Source organism: Ochotona princeps, chromosome 20 (assembly GCF_030435755.1).
Source record: "Ochotona princeps isolate mOchPri1 chromosome 20, mOchPri1.hap1, whole genome shotgun sequence".
Taxonomy (NCBI): domain Eukaryota; kingdom Metazoa; phylum Chordata; class Mammalia; order Lagomorpha; family Ochotonidae; genus Ochotona; species Ochotona princeps.
This window is the reverse complement of record NC_080851.1, coordinates 21,614,937-21,641,767: the sequence shown is the minus strand read 5'-3', so window position 1 is coordinate 21,641,767 and position 26,831 is coordinate 21,614,937. Positions and strand designations below refer to the sequence as shown.

Sequence of the window (26,831 nt, the reverse complement as noted above, 5' to 3'; positions counted from 1 at the left end):
AAAAACAGGAGTCACCAATTTCACAGTTGTGCTGGTGGGACTTCCCAGAATAATCTACTGTTACTGAAGGGATTCCTAAAGTCCTTGCCCACACCCCCATCTCAGTTTAGTAACAAGTAAGAGAGGAAGATTTCAGGCTTAGATTCCTACTGTAAGTGAAGAGAGTGAACTGGAACACCAGCTCCCATTGCACTGTCATTGCAGCGTCAACTTGGGTCTCTTGTTTTTCTGAAGAAAAAGTGCCTTATTGCTAAATTCTAACAAAAGGCACCTCAGCTTGCAGTCTCCATGTACAGCCTGGCTTTGGGGGAAGATTCTGAAGTAGCTGGCGGGAATTCCTGCTCATCACGCTGGCCAGTTCGGCAGGACACCGTCAAGGGTGATGAGCCAAGGACTCATTTCCTTGAATGAGTGAAAGAGATACCCAGTGGTTCTGTGAGAAGAGAGTGGACACACGTGCTGATGAAAGCAACCCTCCAGTGTCTGTCTGAGATCACTAAAGCCTTTCCCTTTGATTTTCTTCCTCCTCCATTCCTGCTCAGCCTTCCAGGGCACAGGGAGTTTGCTTCTTTCCTGTTGCTGGAAAGAAAACCAGACAAATGCTGATCGTCCTCCCTAATTTCCTATATAGATGTCATGTGAGTGTGCTTCTGGAAATAGTAGAACAAGAAAGGTTTTACACTGGCCTGATTCCCTTTCTTTGAACTGGGGGGAAAAACCACGAGAATGGCAATTCTGTGCTTTGGAGTTGGATGTTACACACAGCTGTGCACACATGTACATTTCGATCTTGTTTGGGCTCCTTGAGGGCACTTGGGACCGAGTTGTTTAGAGATCAGCTTCACATTGCTGATTCAAGTAGTTTCTTTTTTAAGGGGTGGAAGATAATTAGGATAATTACAAAAGTCCCCTGTATTCCATCAAAGTGACTGGTGGAGTCCCAGCCCTTATCAGCAGCAGTGGGGGAGAATGTTTGGTTCACAGGCAATGGTGGATGCCGAAGCATTTTTCTTACTTTAATACCCTACCCGCCTGAGTCCAGGATTGTTGTTCTTGATACCAGGACCTTTTAACAAGAAAAACATTTACATGCATCACCCAACAGAAACTGTTTTAAGCCCGCTCCTCTAAAGGGCCCAGGAGTTTTCAAGAGTATGGCAGTATCTGCCTGGAGAGAGATCGGAAATGGGTTCTCAGCTGACTCTCCCGAGAAAGCTTTGAGAACTGAGAGTTCTTAAAGCCACACTCCCCGTTTCTGCAACCCCAGCAGTCCCATCTCCGTTTTTTTTTTTTTTTTTTTTTTTAAACAAAAGGGAAGACACAGTTCCTCTCAGTGAGAAGTTGCTCTGCTTCTCCCATCACTCCTTCTGTCTCCGAGGATGGGTCCTCTCTGACTTTCCAACAGGCAGAGCTCCAGCTGAATGTGGGAAAAAGATCCAGACAAGAGCACATTTTCACTGTGCTCACTACTTGGTCCATTCTCATGAGCGTATTCCCTTGCGGAGTCTCAGTGTTGGCGGCCAGACCATAGTTCTAGACCTTGATAGTTTGGTTCATCCGGCAGGCGCCAGGCCTGCCACTCCAGTTCCTTTACACAGCGTTGGGTCCAGCCCCGCTGCAGTGCGTGAACCTCCCATCGCTGAGACCGAGCCAGATGCCTGTTTGGGTGCTCCTTCCCGGTCTGTTTGCCGGAGCTGGACTGGCTGTCATTCTTCCTTTTCCTTGCCCCCAGAACAATTTGTGGAGAAGTCCTCCTGCGCCCAGCCGCTGGGTGAGCTGACTAGCCTGGATGCGCACGCCGAGTTTGGTGGAAGTGGCGGCGCCAGCCCGGCCGCCTCTTCTCTTTGCACCGAGCCGCTCATTCCCACCACGCCCATCATCCCCAGCGAGGAGATGGCCAAAATCGCCTGTAGCCTGGAGACCAAAGAACTCTGGGATAAATTCCACGAGCTGGGCACCGAGATGATCATCACCAAGTCGGGCAGGTAGCAGGGCAGGAGTGGGCGGCCGCCCGGGGAGTGTGGTGGGGAAGAGCTGGCCGCGTGTAGCTCTCCATCGGTGGCCTAGCTTCGCTGGGCTGCTTCTCGGTGACAATTTGCCTATGGGAAGAACAACGGACTGACACCCAGCTCTACCCCAGGCAACCTTGTGATGGGCCAGTGTGGAAGTGTGCTCTGCACAGCTCCTTCTGGGTCTGGATCTTTGGGGAAGTGGGGTGCACAGTCGGGGCTTTTATCCAGTTTAAGAAGTATTATCCAGTTTAAGAAGATGCCCCAGCTGTAGCAGTTGCCTGGAAGGTTCCGGCTGAGGAGAAACTTGTGGCTGTGTCTCTGAAACCCGCCTCGTCCACTTTTTTTTCATTGCTGGGATGTGGTATGCTGCTTCACTGGGAGCCAATGTGCTTGATCATTCAAACACGGAATTTTGCCTCATCATAGGTTGGGTGTTAAAAACAGTACTGGAAAGCTTTAACAGAATCCTGATATCGCCACTAATGGGGATGCTGAAAGTTATTTGTGCAAAAGTCATATCCCTGTGGCTAGGCTAGAAACCCAAGGGGACCCTGGGACAAGATAGATGGGGAGGGAGCCGGACCCCCTCTCGCATCTCCGTTGAGTGCCCTGGGGCCTAGTGACCAGACAGGGTCTTTTTTCTCCCCAGGAGGATGTTTCCCACCATCCGGGTGTCCTTCTCAGGTGTGGATCCCGAGGCCAAGTACATAGTCTTGATGGACATCGTCCCTGTGGACAACAAGAGGTACCGCTACGCCTACCACCGCTCCTCCTGGCTGGTGGCCGGCAAAGCCGACCCTCCCCTGCCGGCCAGGTGCGTGCCTCCTCTGGAGTTTTTGCTAGGAGACCTGCGCAGCGTGGTAACCCTTGGGCAGGTTGTCCCTGGGGAAGGGTGTGTTGTGTGTGTGTGTGTGTGTGTGTGTGTGTGTGTGTTTCAGGAGGGTTTGTTTTTAAAGCTACAGACACTCCCCAGCCTGCAGAGTCCGTTGGCCACACAAAGTGCAGATGAGTTTCTCAGAGAGGCTGTTTGCCTACCAAGAAAAATAAATTTTATCTGCTATTCTAATTTGCTTCCAAGTTTTTCTTAAATTTCAGTATGGCTATTTGTTAGCAATCTAGACCTATACTGTAGATGGGCAGATATAAGTATATACACATGTCATTTCTGACTAGCTTCTTAACGATTCGCTGCATAAATCTACAGATAAAATAATTACCCTAAAATCCATTTCAGATGAATATGTCTTGATTAAATGTTCACTAAGACTGAACCATTACCTCCACATAATAAACCTCATTTTGCTATAATTGCATCGTTTTTGACCGATGAAGGAAGGGCTCAGATTTTAAGTCTGAAAGGCAAACTTTTTGTTTTCCTTCATGGGACAATAGATGAGTGTAATTCAATAGCTTAATATTCTTTTACAGGAAGCATCGAGTGTAGAGAACACGCGTGCCTATTTTGCGGTAGCCATTGTAAACAGTACTTTTCCACGAATACTCCCTGCCCTTCCCCGCCCCTCCCCCACTATACCCTCTGAAAAATTCGGTGTAAACCTTTGAGCCTCTATCCTTGCTGCCTCTTGGGCAGGTGGAAAGAGTTTGTGTTTTAGTGAATGGTAACAGCTGAGAAGACCAAGACTCTTCCTAACTGCATTTCAGACTTTAAACTGAGCTTTGTAACTTTTTTTTAAAAAGATTTATTTATTTTATTGGAAAGGCAGATGTACAGAGAGGAGGAGAGACAGAGAGGAAGATGAGCTTTTTAACTTTTAAGCTATTTTGCAACTGTCCGATTTTCTGAACTTGGACGTTCATGAAACGCCAGAGATGCTAAGGATTTCTGTAAACGTATAGATCCACGGACTTTTTTGCTCAGTTGTCAATGAAGGTACAGGATCAACGCAGGCGACACTCACCTCGGCTGGAATATTTAGCTTAATTAACAGTTGATCATTCAGGATGCTGAATGCAGTCGGGAAGATTTTAAAGGTAATTTCTCAGAGTTTTCCATTCTCATGAACAGTTCGGAAGATGAGTGAATACAATTAAATAGTACTCAAATGCCTTTTAAAAATTGCTACTTGTTAAAAATAAGAGCCCTGATTCACTAGCTTACAATAGGCATGAAAATGAATACAATTGATTTTTGTTCTACTTGCTATTAACTAGCCAACTTACTAGGATTCTTGAACTTCCTTTTAAATTTTTCTGTATCATCTTTAATCTGAAAGGGAAAGAACAAAAGAGGAGAGAGATTGTAGCAGATTCCTAACCATTTTTAAAAGCAAATTTCCCCCCCCAGTCCTTCCTCTAAGAAGTTAGTCAGCCTTATTTAACATAACATTTTCTCCCTATCTGAAGGTATGGGAACTGGTGCAGGCCGGCAGGACTTTGGAAATATGACATGTCTTGTTTATGTTACTAATCTGTTCTGGTTAGAGAAGGAAAGTGCGCAGCCATAGACTATCTTAACTGAAGCATGTGTAAGCTATTGCTGGAATTTTAAGTCGCTGGGGGACATGAGAGGGGAGTGGCTTCCTGTGTGTGTTCATTTATCCCCATTTAACTTATTTGTATTGACAGTAGATAAAAAATGTTTACTGCATTATGGGATACGAATATTCTAGATTATTTTGTGTAACCATTCTTTCTCATTATTAAACAGTTTGCTGTATTTTCTGTTTGTGTAAAGGAAAGGAGAACATGAGATGAGAATTTTGTGTTGATGATAGAAATTCCTTGAGTTTTGAGGTCTCTGAAGCGTTTTTATCTCAGACTGAAGTTGTTGATCATTACTAATCAGAAAAAAAGTTATGCTTACATTTTCATATATAAATTGATGCTATATTTTATACAGGATATAATTTCCTTTTAAATTAATATCAAAAATTTAGTTTTAATATGGTAAATGAGATACAGAGGGAACATTTCATGAACTTCTGAATTAGATAATTTTGGGCTTTTTAAAGGGGGTGGTACTGATGAGTGAATAGCTGTAATCGTAAAAATATAGCCTTGAAGAAATGAAACTTTAAAAGTTCTTGTGGCAGTGCTATCAAAGAGCAGTTAAAAGGCAGTGATGAGCACTTGTCTTAAAAGCAAGGACAGCACTGGGCAGACGGCCCCTGCAGTGTGCAGAGCTGCCCGGTGCCCTGGGAAGACTCCAGTGCTGCCAGCCTGTTCTGGGCTTTGCCCCTTGTGTGCCCTTTCAGACTTGGTGTGGGTATGTGGGTCTTTGCAATTGATCGTCCGGGCAACAAATCAGGACACAGACTGCTTCTGTTTTACATGAGTATTTCAAGGAAAGATTTTTTTCTGTTTTCTTTCACTTGGTAACAGGTTTTGTTTTAGTTAGAAGGTTCTTATAAAATTTAGATACAAAGAATTTGTTCAATAGACAAGGGTATTTGTCCTAATAAAATGAAAATTTCACATCCTCACTGTTGGTTTGTAACTGCTGTGAGATTTCAAAAAGATTTATGTAAAGAAGATGCCAGGATTGGGATATACAAAGAATTGTTCATAGCGTGATTGTCGTGGGTAACAGATAACAGGAACTGATTCATAAATGGTGGAGGTCTTTTTCCCCTCACTTTTTAACAAAATAAGTAAATTTAGGTCCGGTGACACACAGACATATACACGCATTCTCAGAGAGGGTGGAAGAGAAGGGAGGGGCGGTATCCGTCTTCCAAGCTGATTTCTTCTCCAAATGGTCACAGTAGCCAGATTTGTGCCAGGGTAAAGCTAGAAGCCAGGAGCTTCCTCCTGGTCTCCCACGTGGGCAGAGGAACCTGAGCATTTGGGCTACCTTCTGCTACATTGCCAGTCACAATAGAGTGAAGTTGGATCCGAAGTAGAACAGCTGGAATAGCTGGGACTCAAACTTGCACTCTGAGATGCTTGGTGTTAGCCTGCACCTTATTCCGCATGTAGCAGCCCTCACACCTTTTTATTTGTTTATTTTGCTTAAGCTGTTTACAATTCAAACACCTAGAACCTCATCCAGTTTGTTTTAGCGCTCAATGAGCCCTTTAACCACTGTGAGTAGCAGGAGCAACAGCCAACTCTGATCTGTGGACCATGAGAAGTTCTCCACTGAAGTGAAACTCCTCTGTCTTGAGTTTGTAAATAGCATGTGCTTCAAACCAAGTCACTTTTTAGTGTGAACAAAATGAGCACTCTAAATCTCTTGTGTTTTCTAAATCTTCATTTTCCTGCCTTTTCTCAGTGATTATAACAGGAAGCCATTCTGTCATTAGCAACACCATCTTTCTGTCAGGAATACCTACAGCTGTAAGATTTTTGTAATGAATTGAAGCTGACCCCATAGCTGATCACATAGGTGAAATAAAAACCCCACTTTTTTCTTTAACATGGCTCACTCAGCAGATGGAAAATGGTGTGTTATTATTCCATGAAGAAATCTATTAGCTATGGAGGATTTATTTTGACATTGCTTTATTCATAAATCGATACATAGAGCAAATAAAAATGATCTTTTCCATGAGGTGTTTCTCTGGAGTTGCAGCATTTTATAGCCCCATAGCCACATGGTTTTCCAAGCTCTCAGTAGAACTCTCTCGCCTTCTCCTTAGGCTCTATGTGCACCCAGACTCTCCTTTCACCGGGGAGCAGCTTCTCAAACAGATGGTGTCTTTTGAGAAGGTAAAACTCACCAACAACGAGCTGGATCAACACGGCCACGTAAGTCTGGTCCCCTGGCCTGGGCTTCTAAAACTGCCCCCTCTCCGTCCTTTTGTCAGTTCCCTTGCTGCTTTCCACCTTCAAACCTCGAGGTCGTTCTAGGAGAATGTTCTTTGGGGGACCTTGAGTACTTTTGTCAAGATGTCATTTACATGATCTATGATTGTTTTAAAATGTACCGTGTGTGTGTGTGTGTGTGTGTGTGTGTGTGTGTGTGTGTGTGTGTGTCTGTGTGGAGTTGACATATTTTCATCTGATGATTGTTGATTGCCTTTGCTTCTATTTTTGCAGAACTGTTGTCTTTTTAACTTCTTTTTGCTGATTTTTTTTAACATGCCTTGAATTATCAGTTAAAAGGTGTTGGTTCCAAAACAAGTACAGGTTTTAAAAATAAAGATGGTTCGCAGGTGTGCTGTGTGCGCTTTCATGTAGTCAGGTAGGGATTTCCTGTATCATGGATTTCCTAAGACCTCAGCAACTGCCTTGATACCCAGGCCAACTAAGCAAAGGGAATCTGCATTTTTGGAAGCTGCTGGATTAGATGCTGGAGTTAAGCAGCAACTTTCTGCTGCCAGTTTGCCAGATAAAAAGAATAAAAAGAGTGAGCTGAGATGTCTTTCAAAGTTTTCCCAAAGTGTGTGCTACAGGATGTATTCACATTTGATACAATAGAACAAAAGAGATATATATCCAAATCACTTTTGGGAAAGTGCTGTTTACTAATTATTTCTTTATGGAGAATGGCATGAATATCAAAGCATAGCAAAGCCAGCCCTGCAGTTGAAAACAAGGCAAATTAATTGAGCTTGTATCAATGAGTTCTATTAAATGTGAAAAAAATGAAGTTAGAGCTCTAGGTCTTGCCAATAACAGTAGAGCAAATACTCTTTGATCAAATCTCTTCCATATTCTGTAGGATTCCTTTTTGAAAATATTTCTTGTTTTCAATCTTATTTGAAAGGCAGAAAGATGAAGATTTCTGTCTGTTGCATCACTCTCCCAAATGCATGCAAAAGCCAGGAGCCCCAAACTCAGTCCAGCTCTGCCAAGTGAGTGGCAAGCACCAAAATACTTGAACCGTCATCTGCCGCCTCGGCTGTGCGTGAGCAGGGAGGTGGATCGGAAGCAGAGCAGCTGGTGCCAGGACCAGACACGCTGATACAGGATATAGGGCGCTCAGGCTGCATCTTCACTGCAGTGCCAAACACCCAGATAAAATTCCTTTTGAAAGCACTGTCTGGGTTTTGATTCTACACCATTAAGTAAAGATTCACATAAAAATAGACTTTAGATTTTCAACTAGAAACTTTAGACGGACTTGAATACTTCTTTTGGATAATAACAATGAACTCTTTTTGGCCTCCATTGTCAGAAAGCCTATGGGTTACATATTATTAAGTAATTATTGTCCTTCTTACGCCCCTTCTTTTTCTTTATTAGGCCCGTGCAGCCTAAGGGAGGGTGGTGTATTTACATCAGAATATTATTCAAACATAAAAAGAACTGAAACATGGATGGATGCTACAGCACTGATCAACCTTGCGGACATAATGCTAAGCATAAGTATCCAGCCAGAAAGAGCACAGGTAGACAGGATAAGAGACAGGAAAGAGTTAGTGATTGCCTAGGACTGATGGTGAAGTGGGAAAGTAGGCATGTGGTAGGTAAAGCATGCTGGGCTTGTGCTCCGTGTGTGATAATGAGTGGGTTCTAAAAATCAGTTATGGTGATATCTGTAAATATATGAAACTGTAATATCACTGCATTGGAAATTTGAGTGCTTCCAGCAGCCTTTCCCAAAGGAACTTGAACTTCAGGGGGTAGAAGGAGGGGTGGCAGAAATTAGTCTTTTTTTTTATTTTGGTGTGTGTATGTGCAGGTTGGTAGAGTAATGACTGGAAAAATCTTCCTACAGTAGAACATATAAGGAGTAGTAAATGTTTTTCTAAGTACTGGGAAACAAGCATTTACTTTTGTTACTTCAAGTTTATTCCAGTTTTATGATTGAACATCAATATTTTGAACTAACTTGACATCAATTAGGTCTGCAAAGAGAGGGTGTTACCATTTTGAAAAAGTCCTTTTCAATTCATTTGAAAGTCTTACATATTTCCTGTTGTGGTTTGGGGTCATAACAAAGTGACTTTCAAGATTCAGCCTCGGTTCATGTCCTATAGCTTTTAGTTGGTTCACAGGTCAGCACAGAAGGGTCAGTCCTGGGTCAGCCATCTCCTGGTGACTAGGATGTAACTCGGCTGGAGAGTTAGTAGAGACGCTGATCTGCCACAGCCGTGTTAGCTGCAGAAACCAGGCATACATTACGGGGGATCCGGGTGGCAGCTGCCGGGGTGGAGTGAGGGCTGGCCTTGCTGCCTTGACCTGGGGAAGCTGCCCGAGGGCTGGGCCCTGGCAGAGTGAGCTACACTCCTTTGTTCCTGGGAAGACAGCACCCATGTTGCAGGCTTAGATGGCCGTCTGCGTGGAGCAGGGGAGATGTGGGAAATGCCTTCTCTCTCAATGTGAATCTTGTTGCTCATATTCAATACTGGCAAATGTTTATATTTTATTTACAAGATATATGAAAATATTATCTCTTGGCTGTCTTGAACAGGATCTGTTTATGATCTCTGAGTATTTGGCAATTTTATTAGTTACAGAATGGAAAAATTACCATTTCCAATCCCCACCCAAACTCAAAAGATTCAAGTTTAGTATTGTAACTGGATATTAGAAATCAAGGAGATGGTCATAGATAATAATAAACTTTACATTCCTTGAGGGCTGCCTGTTTCTTTTGTACTTCACAAGGTTACTTAGTCTAACCCTCTGTAGCCCTACAAGGGTAGTACTACTTTGCATTTAGGAAAATTAGAGGTTGGGGATGACATCATTTGACTCAAGACTGAATAGCTAGAAAAGGGCAGAGAGGGGCTTCTAACCCACACCCATCTAGTACCACACTGCTTTTCTGAATGGGTTAATTTTATCTTCTTCCACCCCCATCCTGCCACATAAATAATAATTTGGTTATTATAGAAAATTTAGAGATGCATCTTTTGGTCTAATCAGACTAAACAACAAAACATTTTCATGCATTTATTATGTTTATTTGAAAGGCAGAATAAAAAGGGAGGAGAGAGAAAGGAAAGAATGGGCCAGGCTGACTTTAGGAGGTGGGGACTCCCTCTGGGTCCTCCTCATCAGAAACAGGGCCAGGTCCTTGTGCCATCATCTGTGGCCCGCCCAGTGTATTAGAGTGTCTTAGCAGGAAGCTGACTTAGAAGTGGAAGCAGAAATTTCCCACACACTAAGATGTGTTATCCCAGGCAGCAACTGGCCCAACTACACCACATCACCAGTACCCAATAAAAAAATATTTTAAAGGCTTCATTTTAAAAATAAGTCAGCAGAGCTTTGGCTCCTGATGACTCCCTGTCCCTACCTCCTGCCCATCCTGCTAGCAAGGACATTTGATACATGTGTCGCTTGCGCTGGTTTTGATAAAATGTGATTCACAATGATGCCTCCACAGGATCTTGTACAAACAACTTGCATTGGTAGATCCACATCTTCTTTTTTTTTTAAAGATTGATTTTTATTACAAAGTCAGATATACAGAGAGAGGAGGAGAGACAGAGAGGAAGATCTTCCGTCCGATGTTTCACTCCCCAAGTGAGCCACAACGGGCCGGTGCGCGCAGATCCAAAGCCGGGAACCTGGAACCTCTTCTGGGTCTCCCACGCGGGTGCAGGGTCCCAATGCATTGGGCTGTCCTTGACTGCTTTCCCAGGCCACAAGCAGGGAGCTGGATGGGAAGTGGAGCTGCGGGATTAGAACCGGCGCCCATATGGGATCCCGTGGCGTTCAAGGCGAGGACTTTAGCCGCTAGGCCATGCCTCCAGGCCCGGTAGATCCACATCTTGAAGTCAAATTTGAGATAGCTTAATTTATGGTTCTTTCTTGACCTTGTAGTTGGGCCTGTTTGGCAGTCAGCAGGTAAAGCTCAGTCCTCCCCGCTCTTTCTTGCAGATAATTTTGAATTCCATGCACAAGTACCAGCCCCGGGTGCACATCATTAAGAAGAAAGACCACACGGCCTCATTGCTCAACCTGAAGTCTGAAGAGTTCAGGACCTTCATCTTTCCAGAGACAGTTTTCACGGCGGTCACTGCCTACCAGAACCAGCTGGTAAGTGTACCGTGCACAGTGGCCCTGAATAATTCAAGAAGTTCTTGCATCTTCTTGAAGAAAATAGCTATCCCAGGACTCAAAATGGAATTTCACTTTTTAAAAAAGATTTATTTATTAATTTATGTCCAGAGAGAGAGAAGGAGAGACAGAGAGATCTTCCATTTGTTGCGTCACTCCTCAAATAGCTACACACATGGACTGGGCATGGACTAGCTTCATGTACTCCATCCAGGACTCTCACATGGGTGACAGGTGCCCATGTCTTGGGCCATCTTGAGCTACTTTCTAGGTGCTTTAGCAGTGGATCTCCTGGGACATGAACCCAGTGCCCCTATATGAGATGCTGCCATTGCAGCCAGGAATTTAGCCTGTTGCTCTACAGGCCCCTGGAATTTCACTTGTTTGTTTGTTTTCATTTGAAAGGCAGAATTATAGAGAGGAGCAGAGATAGAGAGTCTTCTACCCACTGGTTCACTCCCAAAATGGCCACAATGGCCAGAGCTGAGCCAATCTAAAGTTAGGAGCCAGGAGCTTCCTTTTAGTCTCCCACATGGGTTCAGGGGCCCAAGGACTTGCCCCATCCTCCACTGCTTTCCTGGGCCACAAGCAGGGAGCTGGACCAGAAGTGGAGCATCTGGGACATGAACCAGTGCACTACAAACAGAGGCCTAACCCACTGTGCCACAAGCCGGCCCCTGGCAGTTCCCTTTGTACAGAGCTGTTGTCAGCCAGGAACCTCCAAGGGCATGCTGAGTGATGGCGCACTTACCATCCCTCTTGGGATCCACGTCCTCTAGGTCACCTGGGTTTAAAGCCTACCCCATTCTGCTCTCTCCACTTTTCTTCTCTGGAAAAATTACCTGCCTCCCATTCTTCCTCCTGGCTGTCTGTGTAACCCCACTTAGTCTCTTTGCTTTGTAATATTTAGAATATTTAAATATTTAAAAATTTAAAGATTCCCATTTCTCTCTAAATGAAGCGTACATCTTCTAGCCAGCTGCCCAAACTATTGGTACTTTAGGCATTTTGTGAGATGTATTCAGCTAGAATTTAGAATAATTGTCACAAAATGGTTGTAAATATTTTTCTAGTGTAAAAAACTGCTGTGTGTAGGCAGATGTGCATTTAATTAACTCCAAGATACCTAATTTACAATTTTGAGTTTCATGTTTTCTCTTGGTGTGTATCCTGTTACAGAACTCATATATTTCTTCAACCATAAGGTTTAGTCCAACTTCATACATATTTCTCAAGCTCATATTATGGACTTGGCACTGTTAGGCACTTCTTGTATATTTCCTACTTTCATGGTCAGTATTAAGTTGGAAAAGCTTGCAGCAATACTACCTCTGTAGGTGAGAAGGCTGAGCCTAAGCCTTCTCCGGCTAGGAGTGACCCGAAGTAGAATTCCTTCAGATACACTTGGAAAAAACAAGCTCATAGTCTCAACTCACTTGAGAATTTGGCGTGTCATAGCTGCGCATGTTGCTTCTTCTTGCTTGGTTGTGGAGAGCTCTGTTCTTGTCTTGGTGTTGTTATGTTTTGAATTTTGAGTGATTGATCGACAGATGCTACCTGAGAAAAGGCCCGGAGTTTGTCATGGAATGCAAAGCCTGAGGAGATGAAGCTGAAATGCAGGGAAGTGAATGGGAGTCCAGAGCAGGGACTGTGCTGACAACCTGCGCAGATACGCAGGGCTGAAGTCCCCGTGATTTCTGTTGGAGTGGGTTTCATTTCACTGCTGCGGCTGCCCATTTCCATCCCTGTACCTGTAGCCTGGGCGAAGAGCTGAGTGGACCATTGTAGGGGGCTTACTGTGCAGCTGGTGGGATGTGCTGGAGTGTGTAAATGTGCCTTTGGAAACCTGTCAGGGGTGCCAGGCATGAGATTACTACTGGGCCCTCTCAGGAATGTCAAAAGGGGACTTGTCACCCCTGGGCTTTTACCATTGTAGTCATCTATTTTTAGTGAGATTAATGAATGTGTGAATGTTGTCATGCTGCTTGTCTTACAGTAAAAGCAAAGTATTTCAGCTTCAGAATCTTGCGTTTGCTGGTTCACTCCTCAAATGGGTACATTGCCTTTGTTGTCTCCCATGTGGACAACACGGGCCCAGTTCTGGGTTGTCTTCCGCCACTTTCCTAGGCACATTGTCAGGGAACTGGATTAGAAAGAAAGTGCTGGAACTTGAACCTGTGCTGCTGTGGGATGTCAGCCTTGTGAGGCAGCCTGGCTTGCCGCACCGCAGTGCTGGCCCCTCATCTCCTTTTACACTAGTTGAACCTATAAATTTTATAGCACTTATATATATGTACTAGTATGCAAGCTTGTTGATGCTTGGGAATGAAATAAAAACTGGTAGAGCTCCGTTGCTTTTTATCAGCACTCCCTATCCCAAGAGTATGTGATTTCTTTTTTAAGGCTTTATTTTTTAATAGACATTTTTTTTAGAATATCTATTTTTACTTATTTGAAAGGCAGTGCAGGGAGCAGGGAAGAGATTTTCCTTCTGCTGCTTCATTCCCCCAGATGGCCATAATGACCAGAGCTGATCCAAGTTGAACTCTAACAGGGTCTTCCATATAGGTAGCAGGGACCAAGTGCTTGGGCCATCTTCTACTGCCTTCCTGATTGCGTTAGCAGGGAACTGAATCGAAGTGGAGCAGCTGGCACTTAGCCTACTGTTCTGATATTCGATGCTGAGATCCTAGGAGTCAGCATAGCTTACTGTGCCACAATGGCCATCCCATGATTTTCTTTTTCTTTAGTGAAAATTACAGACAAAGAACAAAAATTAAAAGGCATTTCTAAGTATAACACCTTAGATCTGGTTTAATATTTGAAAGAAACGCCTTGAACAAATATTTTGGCAGAGTCTCTCATTAGCACTCATTAGCACTCTGAGATGATTGGAGGGTGTTATTTATATAATACTAGGTACTGTTTGGTTACTTAATATGCAGTAAGCACCATTTGAAATGTATTATCTTACTGAGTTGATACAATGGTATTATGAGGTAGTTACAAGATTATTTTTATTTGGCATCATAGCATTGGGGAAACTGAGGCACAAAATTCAATCTGCCATGCAAGGTGACCTTGCTACATCTATCATAGATGTTTTTCCAAGCCGGTTGGGTTCAAGAATTGGTGTGCATCAACTTTGACCGGTAGATGGTTGGTGTTCCCAAGGAAGCAGAACTTCACTTCCTCTCAGCTTTTGACTCAACAGACTTTTCTGGAACATGTCCATTCTCCTCCTCCTCTGTCTTTGTTTTGTACTATTTACTTAAATTTCTTTACATTTTATTTAGGAGGGAGAGAAGGAGAAAGTTGCAAGGGGGGAGGAGGAAAGAGAAAGAGAAGTCTCCTGTCTACTTGTCCACTTCTCAGATGCTTTCAAACGGCAGAACTAAGTCAGAAGCCAGGAACTGCATCCAGGCCTCCCATGTTCAGGAACTGGAGCCATCCTTCACTGCCTCTAAACATGTACGTTGAGAAAAGCTGGGTCCGAAGCGGAACAGCGAGCACTGGAGTTCTCCAACATGGAATGTAGACATGCCGAGTAGAAACGCAACCACTGCACCACGTGCCTGCCCCTTTTTCCTTTCTAACTGCTCCTTCCCGCCCCCTGAGCAAGAACCCAGAGCACACCTGCTACGTGCAGGGTGCTGTTCACACTGCACCTCAGCCAAGTGTGGGATGTTGGTACTCACACCCAGGCACAGGTCACAGTGTCCATCCACACCAGCTGGACCTAACAGGAGTTAGTGCTTTGTGGTAGCATCTCTCTCAATACTTCTGCCACCTAACTTATAATTGGTATTTTAAAAAATGTACTTATTTGTTTGAAAGTTAAAGAGAAGCAGAGATACACAGATCTTCCATCTGTAGATTTATTCCCCAAATGCCCAGGAGCCCCATCCCAATCTCCCACATAGGTAGCATGGACTCAAGCACTTGGGCCATCTGCTGCTTTCCCAGACCATCAGCAGGGAGTTGGATCGGAAGTGGAGCAGATGGGACATGAATTGGCACCGAGCTAGGTACCGGCATGGCAGGCAGAAGCTTTACCCATTATCCCACAGTCCTGGCCCCACGTAACTTCTTGTTTAGAAAACTTTCAATTATACCAAAGTATTAAACATGGTTAAGATTTACCTGATTTATTTGAAAGAATGAGAGAGAGAGGTCGGAGAGGTATCTTCCATTTGCTGGTTTGCTCCCCAAATGGCCATAATCGCCAAGACGGGGTCAAGCTGAAGCACTGAGCCAGGAACTACATGTTGTTACACCATCTGGGTGACAGGGGACCAAGTACTTGCAATATCTGTTGCTGCTTTCCCAGGCACCTTAGCAGCTCAGACGTGGAATGATAGAGAATAGAACTGGTGCTCTGGAGGTAGATGAGTGTTGCAAGTGGCAGCTTAATGTGCTGTGCTGCAATGCTGACCTCCTGATTTACTGTTTTTAATTTCTTAAAAGATTTATGTATTCTTATTGGGAATTCAGATATACACAAAGGAGGAGAGACAGACAGGAAGATCTTCCTTTTGCTGGTTCACTCCCTAAGTGGCCGCAATGGCAGAGCTGATCTGAAACCAGGAAGCAGGAGCTGCACACGGATGCAGGGTCCCAAGGCATTGGGCCGTCCTCTACCGCTTCCCAGGCCACGAGCATGGAGCTGGATGGGAAGCAGAGCTGCAGGATGTGAACTGGCACCTGTATGGGATCCTGGCATGTGCAAGGTGAGGAATTTAGCTACTAGGCTATCACACTAGGCCCTTATTTTTTTATTTTTAAAAAGTCTTCCAACTTTTTTTTTAACTGTTTAATTCTGATTCTAATCCCCAGGAAGTTGAAACACAAGTCCCATTTCATAAATGAAGTAACTGAGATTCAGAGTAGATAAAACATTCAGCAGAGGTCATCAGTTTGGTGGCAGACAGAACCACTGTGAGGTTCTGATCTGAGTCTTACAGGGTGTCAGGATGGACGGCAAGACCCGAGCAGTGAAAACTGAGTTAGGAAGCATCGCTAAGTCAGAATCACCTAAGATGCCGGCAAGGGCAGGTCCCAACACTAGCTGCTCTTCTTGGTAATGTGTAGTTCTGACCGATGTTAAAGATGAACTCCTAATCCAGCCACATGCTCAGCTGCCTTTCATTACTTTGTGAAGTATGAAGATTACTGTGTTTTGTGTGTCTTTTCATTGCTGAGCAACCCAGAATGGAGGTGTCTAGATTCAAAATTTATCCCTCCACACACCTACTATGTCTTGGTACATTCCCACAAATCCACTTTGAAAGCCATCGTCCATAGCACAAAGCTATATACACATTGGAAATCCCATTCATGGTCAAAGATTTAATTTGATATAATAATAGGCAGAATTGTACGTGGTTTATGCTTCACTGAACCAATCAGAATTCATGTAGTACATGCTCAGTCAGCATATTTGGAGGGAATAAATCAATTTCGGGCAGCGTTTTTATTGGTCTTAAGTCAGTTTCTAAAATATCACTGTGTCAACTATCCTGATTTGCGTATTGATTTTACTTTGGTAAATTTATAATAAAAATAGATATGTAAGAAATAAAGTAAATGTATCCCAAGTCTGTTATTAAAACATCAGAATTTTTTCTTGTGTGGAAACGGAGGGAAGGGGAACTGGCACTGTAGCAAAGTGGGATAAGTCACCGTCTGGAGTGCCAGCATCCCATATGGGTACTAATTCAAGTCCTGGCTGTTCCGCTTCTGATCCAGCTCCCGGGTCATGTGCCTGGAAGGCAGCGGAGGGTGGTCCAAAGCATGTGGGAGTTCCTGGCTTCAGCCTGGCCCAGTCCTGGACTTCTCTCTCTGCAACTTTATCTTTCAGATAAATAAAATAAATTTTTAAAAAAATGGAAGGAAGAGAACTATTCAGAACTTCATACTTATGGTCACTCTTTTATCTCTTAAACTTGGGTAGTTATTTTTATGTTTATTAACATGCAAATAAAAGTTTCCAATAGAATTTGTGAGTAACTTCTCATTGTGGTTGACAGGTTTTTTTCTAAATAAGGAAAATGGGATTTTTTTTTTTTTTTTGCCATTTCTCTCTAGTTTTTTCAAGGAAATGATTGCATTTCTTCACATTATTAGATAAAAGCTAAATACATTACACTTTCAACAAACTATTTTATAATTTAAGATTTAAAGGTCATGCGTTGTTTTTGAGCCGGCAAACCCTGCTGTTAGAGTTGAAGTGTAGGTCAGGTTTCATTTTTAAATGCCTTTGGTCAGATCTTGTCCTGATAATTGGAGAAATGGTCTCTGGGGGCCAATTCACCTTGTGGCTGGGAACCCCAGCAGGACTGAGAGTTCAGGGGCATCAGGGGAAATAATGGCCACTGCAAAAGGTCTCTTTGCTTTGGTGCAGTTGGTGGCGTCGCATCTGCTCTCTAATTATGCGTGTGTTTCTGTGCAGATGATAGAGAGGTGAAAAGAATGACTGTTCTGTCATTCACTATGCTCCATGTTATCCGGATCATACGTGAAGAAACAGGCTGTCATCTTGCCCGGATTGTTAGTGATTTGGATCTAGGTACATGCACACCACGCTGCAGGATTTCTGGAATGTGCACTGTTCTCCTTAGTATTTTATTCTTCAGGAAGTAAGAGTCAATTCTGATTTTCAAAATACTTTTTGAATTATAGATATGTCTTTCAGTGATAATGTTGACAAAAATGATATTGTTGAGTAGTGTCACACACATCAGGCATCCTGTGTTCAGGCAAGAATGAAATCCTGTCCGGGGAGAGAAGGCACTGCTGCCCATCCAGCTCCTCTCTCTCGCCTACTGAGTGTGTGACTTTTTCAGATGTTCTGAATTTCACCAAGAGCGGTGCAGCAACACCTTTTGTGTTGAATATTTTTGTATGTAAATATTGATTTTAATCTAATATTAAAATTAAAATATTTACATTTTAATTTAAGTATTTGTGGAATGAGTCTGTGACTGACTAAAGATGTGCAACTGCCTAGAATGTTAAAGCTGTTTCAAATCATTAGTGTAAATGTAAATTTAAAATGCATTAGAAGCTAAGAAAAAAGGAAGGATGGAAATTGGAAGGAAGATAGGGAGGGAAGAAAGGAATATTATGTTCTTGGAATTGTACCTACAAAATATGTTGAATCTGTTAAGAACTACTAAAACTGTTTAAAAATAAAGTTATTTTTTCTTAAAGTTAGAAAACAAAGCAAAGTGCTTTGGAGTTTCAAGTAGTCTGTACCTGATAAAATAATGAAGTCGTATTTCTTACTATTTGCAATTGGAGCCAGCCTTAACATTTCTGGGGTTCTTGTTGTAGGTACCCCAGCAGGCTCAGAGTGCAGCAATAGCACAGTGAACACAATGGGCTCATTAGCAGGTGTAAGCCCTGCTTGTGTGATTTTCGTTTGTACTCACAATTGTAATCCCTACACAGTTTCAGTGATAATAGATCCATTGAGTTTTGCCCCCTCTAATTTGCAAAAGCAAATATTTTCCCTGAAATTAAATTAAATGGAGCATAGATATAATAGATACCTAGTACTTATTTTGAACTTTTTCTAATTTGTGCACTAAAATCGTTACTGTAACTAAGTGGGAAGTCTCAGTGTGTAAAAGTACCATGAACTAATCTTGAAACTTTTCTGTAGTTTGAAATTGCATTAAAATGTAAAGAAAATAATTGTCATTGATAACTTTACAGATTCTGAAAGATGAATTAGAAAGATACTGGAAGGGGATAATTCTAATAATGAAAGCAAATTCAAAACATCTGAATATTTTTTGTTTAATTTGTCTCCCCATTCAAAATCAACAGGATGTGGTAACAGTGAAGAATTCACATTTTGAAAGTATACATTCTCTGTGGTTTTAGGGATGTGAGAGATTTAAAATAAAACCTTAACCATCATGCACATTGCAATAGTCTTTACCTTTTGGAAATATGAACAACAGCAGAAATAATTTTTCAAAATCCTTTCCATGGCAAAACTATTTTCAGAGGCCTTCCTGAGCCGTAACAGCAGGTAGATAATATTTTCCTTTCAGTGTATAAGCTTCCAGCCAGCCTTGACATGGCTTACACGAAGAGGGGTGGCCATGAAAAGACTTCTTCCAATGCTCAATGCTAGATTTTTCTGAGTTAGGTAGTCATCTGATACTTGCACCACATTTTTAAAAAGAGTTATTTATTTTTATTGGAAAGTCAGATTTACAGAGAAAAGGAGAGACAGAGAGAAAGATCTTCCATGCGATTCCTTACTCCTCAAGTGGCTGCGATGGCCACAGCTGAGCCAATCTGAAGCCAGGAGCCAGGAGCTTCTTCCAGGTCTCCCATGCAGGTGCAGGTTCCCAAGGCTTTGGGCCATCCTTGTCTGCTTTCCCAGCCCACGAGCAGGGAGCTGCATGGGAAGTAGAGCAGTCAGGAAGCGAACCAGAGCCCACATGGGATCCCGGTTATGCAAGACAAGAACTTTAGCCACTAGGCTACCATGCTGGGCCCCCCAGAGTTTTAACTATTGGTGAATCCATTCACTTTTTGATCTTGCAAGTGTGCATCTTGAAGGACACTGCACCTTTCTTGTCCTGTCCCACAGTTTAAGCTGACATTACTACCTAGGATTGATTCATCTTGTTTGTTACTAGCCCTGCAATGGATGTAGTGCTAACCTCTTTATGGTTTGCACCAACATCTAGCACAGTGCATTTGCAAGGTAGTCAATCCTTACTCCACATTTATGGATGAATTGCTGTGAAATCATTTTCATGAACTATAATGTGATTGTTCAGTAGAAAAAGGCATGACTTCCATCTTTGAAGGCTTTGAAGTCTTATTGGGATTTATAATTATAGAACACGTTGATTGCCTGGGCTTTATTTTGATCAAATAAAAACTTTATTCTTCCTGAAAATTGGTTAAAAGAAGAAGTGCTAGTGTCAGTGGCTGCAGTGGCCGCATTGCTCAGGAGGCAGTAGATGTGTGAGCAAAGGCTTGTGATGACCACAGTATGAAGGCAGCCTCAGGGGCCTTCAGTGCAGTTCTTTACACGAACATTTTAGTATTCTTTTTTAAAAATTTTCATTACTTATTTGAAATAGAGCACACCTCCATCCACAGGATCACTCAGCAAAAGCTAGCAACAGTCAGAGCTGAACTGGGCTGAAGTCAAGAGCCAGAAACTCTCCCTTGGGTGGCAGCCACCCAAGTCCTTGACATCACTCACAGTTTCCCAGTGTGAGCATTATTAGCAGGAAGCTAGAATCCAGACTGTTTTATCTTATTTCTTTTCCTGGCTACCATTTTTCTGTTACTAACTTAAAAAAATTACCTACTTTTCCTTAGCTGTTCTAGAGTGAATGTTCATGGGCCTAAGGACTACCCTCTGTCAGTATGTCAACACAGAGGAGCAGACTCCAGGGCCTGAATGGAGTGGGGGCAAGGCAAGGGGCTTCTCCACAGATTATTCATTGGTGTAACCCACATTCAGAAAACTTAAAAAATGAAAGACCTTTATTTTATAAAGAAAAACTAGAAAATTTTAGAAAGTAATGGCTTAAAATGAGTAGACATACTCTGATCAGAAAGGTTGCTTTTTGACAAGAGTCTTTAGACTCTGTTTTCATGAGATTGCCTCGTTGCCTTGACAGATGACGAAATGACTCACCCTATAGCCTGTTTTCCATTCAGGTTGTTTTGTAAGTATCAGTCTCTGGAGCTTACTGTGGGTTCTAGCTTTGATGGTAAGGATCCAGGACTCTCTTTAAGGGGTTCCTTAATTCCAATACAAATACTGACCAGCTGCTTCTGTATTTTGACATTCTTTATGCCTCAGCATGGTTATTTGCCAGGGAGGGTTTGGGCTAGACAATCACCATGATTCCTTTCATCTCAAAAACACAAAGATTTTCCACACTGAGCATCACCTCTCATCAGCACGTTTTTCCTTTTTCACTTTGTAACCTAATGTGCTTTCCTTTGGTGGCACTGTGCATGTGGTTTGTTGCCTCTTTCTTCATGAATATTAGTACTATTAGCATTATGAATATCACAGTGTAGACACTTTATACTGCAGACTGTGATTCTTTTTTTCTGCTTAAGATTTAGTTATTGGAAAGTCAGATTTACAGAAAGAAGGAAAGACAGAAAGAAAGATCTTCCATCTGCTGGTTCAATCCCCAAATGGCTGGAACAGCTAGAACTGAGCCAATCTGAAGCCAGGAGCCAAGAGCTTCCTTTGGGTCTTCCACATGGGTGCAGGGTCCTAAAGCTTTGGGCCGTCCTTGACTGTTTTCCCAAGCCACAATCAAGGAGCTGGATGGGAAGTGGAACAGCCAGTATATGAACCAGCACTCATATGTGATCCCGGCACCTGCAATCGGAGGATTTAGGCACTAGGCTACCTCACTAAGTCCCAGACTGTGATTCTTACTAGAAAACATTTGTTTCTAAATAAGCCTAAAGTACTGTAAATAGTATTGTATGGAAGAATAACAAAAAGTGGACCAATCTGATTCTAATGGAGTCAGATGGAAAGGGGAATAGGAATGCATGTATATTCTGCCGGCTTTACATCGTGTGAATCAATACAGTATTGGACATAGGGCTGGGACTGGCTCTTGACTCTCTTCATTTATTATGGCAGGTATATGTGCCATAGTAACAAGATACTGCCAAGTCATAAACAGACACACTCTGAGTTTATTCACCTTTCCCCACCAGTGATGGACCCCACTCTCCCATTAGTTCCCCTTGCCCCAGTTGAGCCCCAGCCTTTCATTAATCTATGCACTTCACAGCCTAGCTCATGCCCGTCTTCCTCTGCAAGGCCCCCATCCCTAGTTGTGTCTCTCCATTGACCACCTCAAACACCTCCCTGCCTCTGCACTTGACTGTGACCCATGTCTCCTGTGCACTTGGCCCTGTCCAGCCTCGCTGTAACACTGAGAGGCATCGCAGCAACCAAGAGCAAAGTCTACATCTCCAATTTGACTTCTTTGACACTGGAAATGATTTTGTTTTATATTCATTCTTTCTTTTCCAGATAACCAAGCTGAAAATAGACAGCAACCCTTTTGCCAAAGGCTTCCGGGACTCCTCCAGGCTCACCGACATTGAGAGGTAAGAATTTCTATTGACTGGTTTTTTTTTTTTTTTTTTTGCCCCCATGAGCTAAAGATAGTTTGTAAGAACACACACCTTTCGATGCCAGGAAGTTTATGACTGTGTGAGATCTCCCTTTCTCTGCCTCTGTTCCCTCCAGTTCTGAGCTAGTGGAGCTCTAGCTGCTACAGACCCAACAGCTCCTTCAGGTGCACTGTCACAGGCTTAGCCTCTGAGGGAAGCAGTTTCTCTGGCCGGAACACGTAGGCCATGATGTAGAGAGTGTGAAATAGAAGTCTGGCGTTTGCCAATCCTTAGGATTGTTGAGGTTAAGCTTCATGTCTCCGTGAGTGGCCCGTATACAGAGAAACACAAACCGGTGGCCTGTGACCTCCTTCAGTGACCAGCATAAAGAGTGCAAGAGTGGTTTGGAATCATGAGAAACAGGGAGACAAACAAAATTCAAGGTCACAGAATTTTTCCTAGAGGGTTGATGGCTTGTATTTCATAGATCAGACATCAGATCCCGGGACCCTCTAACTGCCTAAAAGAGCCACATGGCTAAAGCTTGCCCAGTTTTTCTTCAATCTTCCATGCAATTTGAGAGCATCCAAGTGATCGGTAACATCTTTTGTAAAGATCCATAGTTTGCCGAATTTGAATGTCAAGAACTGTGTTTCTCTGAGCTATTTTTCAACCTGATTGATCATTTGCATTTCTTAAATAACACTCTTATTTTTTTTATGTGACCTGACATCTTTATCAACAGGTGGGGACCCCTGCCACCAGCCCTCTGGTTTACTTTATTCCACGTCTTTGTATGGTTTCCCTTGCAAGTGCCACACGTTTCTACCACCTGCCACCAATCATCTCCTGACCTCAACACTTGTACCCACCCTGTCTTGACAACTCTCCCGCAATGACAAGGGATAATTACATGTTTAAACATCTTCTGTGATTCTTCATACACTTTTGCCTTTGTGGGATGCTGGTTTAATTTCTGAGTACAGATTGAAAAGCCTGGTGAAGAGGCAGGAAGCTAGCAGGACTGGCTGAATGTTGTATAGAAACTACGGGATTTGAGTGGAAAAGAACCATCATTTGGCTGTAGAACCTAACAAGGGGGTAATGCAATTAAGTGTAAAATGTAGAGAGAAGGTAGGCTGGTAGTTCTCCAGTCAGATGACCAGTGAGTGAGACTGTGGTATGGGAAACAAGAATCCATTTACAAAGGCTGCTTTATTTAGAAATGATTCTTCAGTTTCTCCTAAGTGATAAAGAGTACTTTGTGCAGCTAGGATTATTACAGGTGAATTGTTTTCCTTGTTTTACTTAGGTGTCAAATAAGAATGATGACAGCAACTCAGTGGGCCAATAGTGATGTGTTTTTACAGTGTATGTCAGGGGTTAAGCATGACGTGTAGATATTCCTCCACTTGTTACGGAGTCATGCCAAAACTCCAACATTGGTTGAGGAGACCATTATGTTGAAAATGAAATTCCTACACCTCCCCATCCTGGCTTTGCCTTGCAGCAGACAGTAAAGTGTCGGCTGTTCCTCTCGTGATCCAGGGTCTGACTGGGAGCTATGCCCCCCAACACTGCCTGATGTCATCAGAGAGAACTGTGCCTCTTGTCACTAGCCTGATTGAGGATAGAAATTCTGGATTCAAAGTACAATTCCTACTGAATGCATGTCACCTTTAACACCCTCATAAAGTTAAGAAAGACACCAGAACATACATGAAGCCATTGCAACTTAGGGAGAGTCTTAAGTCTTGAGTCAGAATCCCGCTCTGTCTCTCACTAAGTGACACTGAGGATCTCACTGGACTGTCGGCCTCCGCATCTGGAAACCAGAGAACCTAACCTTGCTCGCATCACAGCTTTGTTCTGGGGAACAAGCGAAGTGACAATTACAAAAGCACTTTGTAAATCTAAAATTGTAAAGGCAGTTGTAACTCCCTGCTCATATTCGGTGAACATTTTATCTAACAGCATGTCCTCAGATGAGTCTACTTTTAATAGACTTAGCAGACCCATTTCTGGAGTAAAAATAGCTCTGAAGCTGCACATGTGCTTGTGTGATAGGAGAACCCAGTCTGCCTGCCCTTTAGACTGGTGGATTTGATAATGCATACATGGCCACATTTTCCACTTACTGGATAAGCATCCTGATGTGGGAGTTCTCACATGCATGAGAAGCAGTGTAGTCTTCAGTGGGCTGAGGGCTAGGAGAACATTCTTAAAAGACTAGCTGAAAGTTTACAAGATGACCCAAATAGTGTGAAATCGGTAGAGGTTTTAGATTTCATTTCCAGGTATTTAAGTCTGATTTCTTTTTTTTCCTAAAAAGCCTTTGGGGATGGGACAAATCAGATCAATTGATCTTTAGAGACCTGAAGAAATTAAATTAGTCTGGAGTCAGTTACTGCACTAAACCATCTGGTAATTGAATTGCTCCTTGTAACTGATTGAAAACAGCCCTATCAGTAACAATACAGGGAGCTTTGCTTTATGAGAGATCTGAGAGAAAGACACATCTTTTTAAGACATGATGACAGATATTGCACTTTTCTAACCTAATTGAATATGATGTTATAAATACATGACCTTAATGATTTCAAGTTTCCTGTTGCTGATTTACAACTTACTGTATGGGACACCCAAACAGAAATGCTGCCGTAAGGGTTGGATCTGCTGTCCCAGGCCTCCGACCTCACAGTCTGATTCCTTCCATGCTTGTGCGAGCATTGGGATACTCATAAGAGTATAAAGACTTTTCTTGCTTTGATTTGATTGGGTTCTATTCAGATACTTGCCATCTCATGTACCTCACACGTGACTTGAATTTTCAGAGGCAGTGTCTTTCTCATCTGGAAAGGAAAACCCAGCTCATTAGCAAAAACTGAAAGTCCTATCATGAGTTGCTTGGTACATACCTACCATTACCAGCTAAGACATCAACCAAATCCCAAGGGGGTGGCTTAAAATGACCTAATTTCTAGTTGTGCAGATTAGGAAAGGAATTACCTGCCAATTCTGGGTAGTAGCGAACCCACAGTGACTGTGTCAGTTGGCATTTTCTTTTAGTTTTCTGTTTTAAAGGTAGGTACCTCACAGTATAGCACACAAAAATGCACTATTATTTTTGAAAAAAGTAACAAAATCGAGAGTTTTCTACATTTTCCACAAACTAAGTGCCTTCTATTACTTTTTTCTTTTCTACAAAAGATCTCATGCTTATTGAAAAATAATAGTAAGAAAAAGCCTAAAAAGTAATAAAATCCTATTTATTTACCCAATTAAGAATATTCAACTATGGATATTCTATTTTAGTGCTTCACCATTTTCCAGTTTTTTTAACTAAATTTTTGACTCAAGCAGTATATATTTTAGTGTAAAATGTGAAAGACATATCATTTTACATTTTTAATAAAAGATCCTAACCATATATTTAGTAATGTGTTCATTTCCCCAGTTATAACTGTCCCTTTATCATATATGAAGAAATTTATATTGATTAGTTAGTTGAAATATTTCCTTCTATTTATTGATTAAATTATTTTAAATGACAAGATGTGATCATGCCTGTTAATTCATCTAGGTGTAGTATTATCATAGTACATTTTTTAAAATCAGCTTTCTTCGTTTGTCCCATTTGGAAGGCAGATTTACAGAAAGAGAAGAAGAGACACACACACACACACACACACACACACACACACACACACACACACACACACACACACACACAGATCTTCCATCTATTGATTGACTCTCCAAATGACCACAATGGTCTGAGCTGGGTCAGTTGAAAGCCAGGAGCCTGGAGTTTCTTCCAGCTCTCCCATGTGGATGCAGGGCAACAAGAACTTGGGTCATCTTTCACAGATTTTCTAGGTACATTATTAGGGGTCTGGATGAGAAGTGGAACAGTAGGAATTTGAACCAGTACGCATATAGGATCCGGTCCTGCAGGCAGAGGCTTAATCTATTATACCATTGTGCTAAATAATGTATATTGCCTTTGATCCCATTTAAGGCCTTTTCCATTTTTTAAAAATCCCCTTATTTTCTTCTTATAGAAGAGCAACAGAAGGGGGGGAGAGAGAGAGAGAGAGAAAGAGAGAGAGAGAGAGAGAGAGAGAGAGAGAGAGAGAGAGAGAGAGACTAATCTTCCATCAGCTGGTTTATTTCCCAAAGACCTACAACATATAGGGTTGGGCCAGACTGAAGCCAGAAGACAGGGACTCCATTCAGGCCTCCCATGTAAGTGGGTGGAAGAGCCCAAACTATTTAGCCATCATCTGCCACCTCTTAGGATGCAATACCAGGAAGATGAATCAAAAGCAGAGTGGGAACTTGAACTAGGCACTCTGGTAAGCAATGCTGGCATCCCAAGCCATGGCCTGACAACTGCATTCAATACTCAAATCATTCTATATTATTAATAATGATGCTTGATGGTCCATGTTTTCTATGACCAGTGAGCTATATGTTTCTCATGTTCCATTTCAGTTACTATACAAATAATCATGTAACAAATATTTGTTTACAAGTGAGATATGAAGGCTTTTAGATTTTAATGCTTTATCCAAATTTACCAGGTATATTACTGCTGAGCAGCAATGAGTTGTTCAGGTGGCTGGATCCCTGCCATCCATGCAGGAGATCTGGCTTTTGCCTGCACCCCAGAACTCAATGTTGCGGACCAGCAGATTGGGATATCTCTGACAGCCCGTCAGATGTCTGTGTCGCCCTCTGATATCAATCAATCATCAA

General features: G+C 42.5%; 1 protein-coding gene across 1 annotated transcript in view; it reads left to right on the top strand.

Annotated features, from left to right (window-relative positions):
* TBX20 (T-box transcription factor 20) overlaps nucleotides 1-26,831 on the top strand; it is a 43,197-nt gene that overhangs the window by 1,537 nt on the left and 14,829 nt on the right. Inside the window, exons 2-6 of the mRNA XM_004582373.4 lie at nucleotides 1,733-1,985; nucleotides 2,662-2,826; nucleotides 6,614-6,722; nucleotides 10,752-10,910; nucleotides 21,988-22,064. Coding sequence (XP_004582430.1) covers nucleotides 1,733-1,985; nucleotides 2,662-2,826; nucleotides 6,614-6,722; nucleotides 10,752-10,910; nucleotides 21,988-22,064 — 763 coding nt within the window. The remainder of the gene's footprint in view (nucleotides 1-1,732; nucleotides 1,986-2,661; nucleotides 2,827-6,613; nucleotides 6,723-10,751; nucleotides 10,911-21,987; nucleotides 22,065-26,831) is intronic.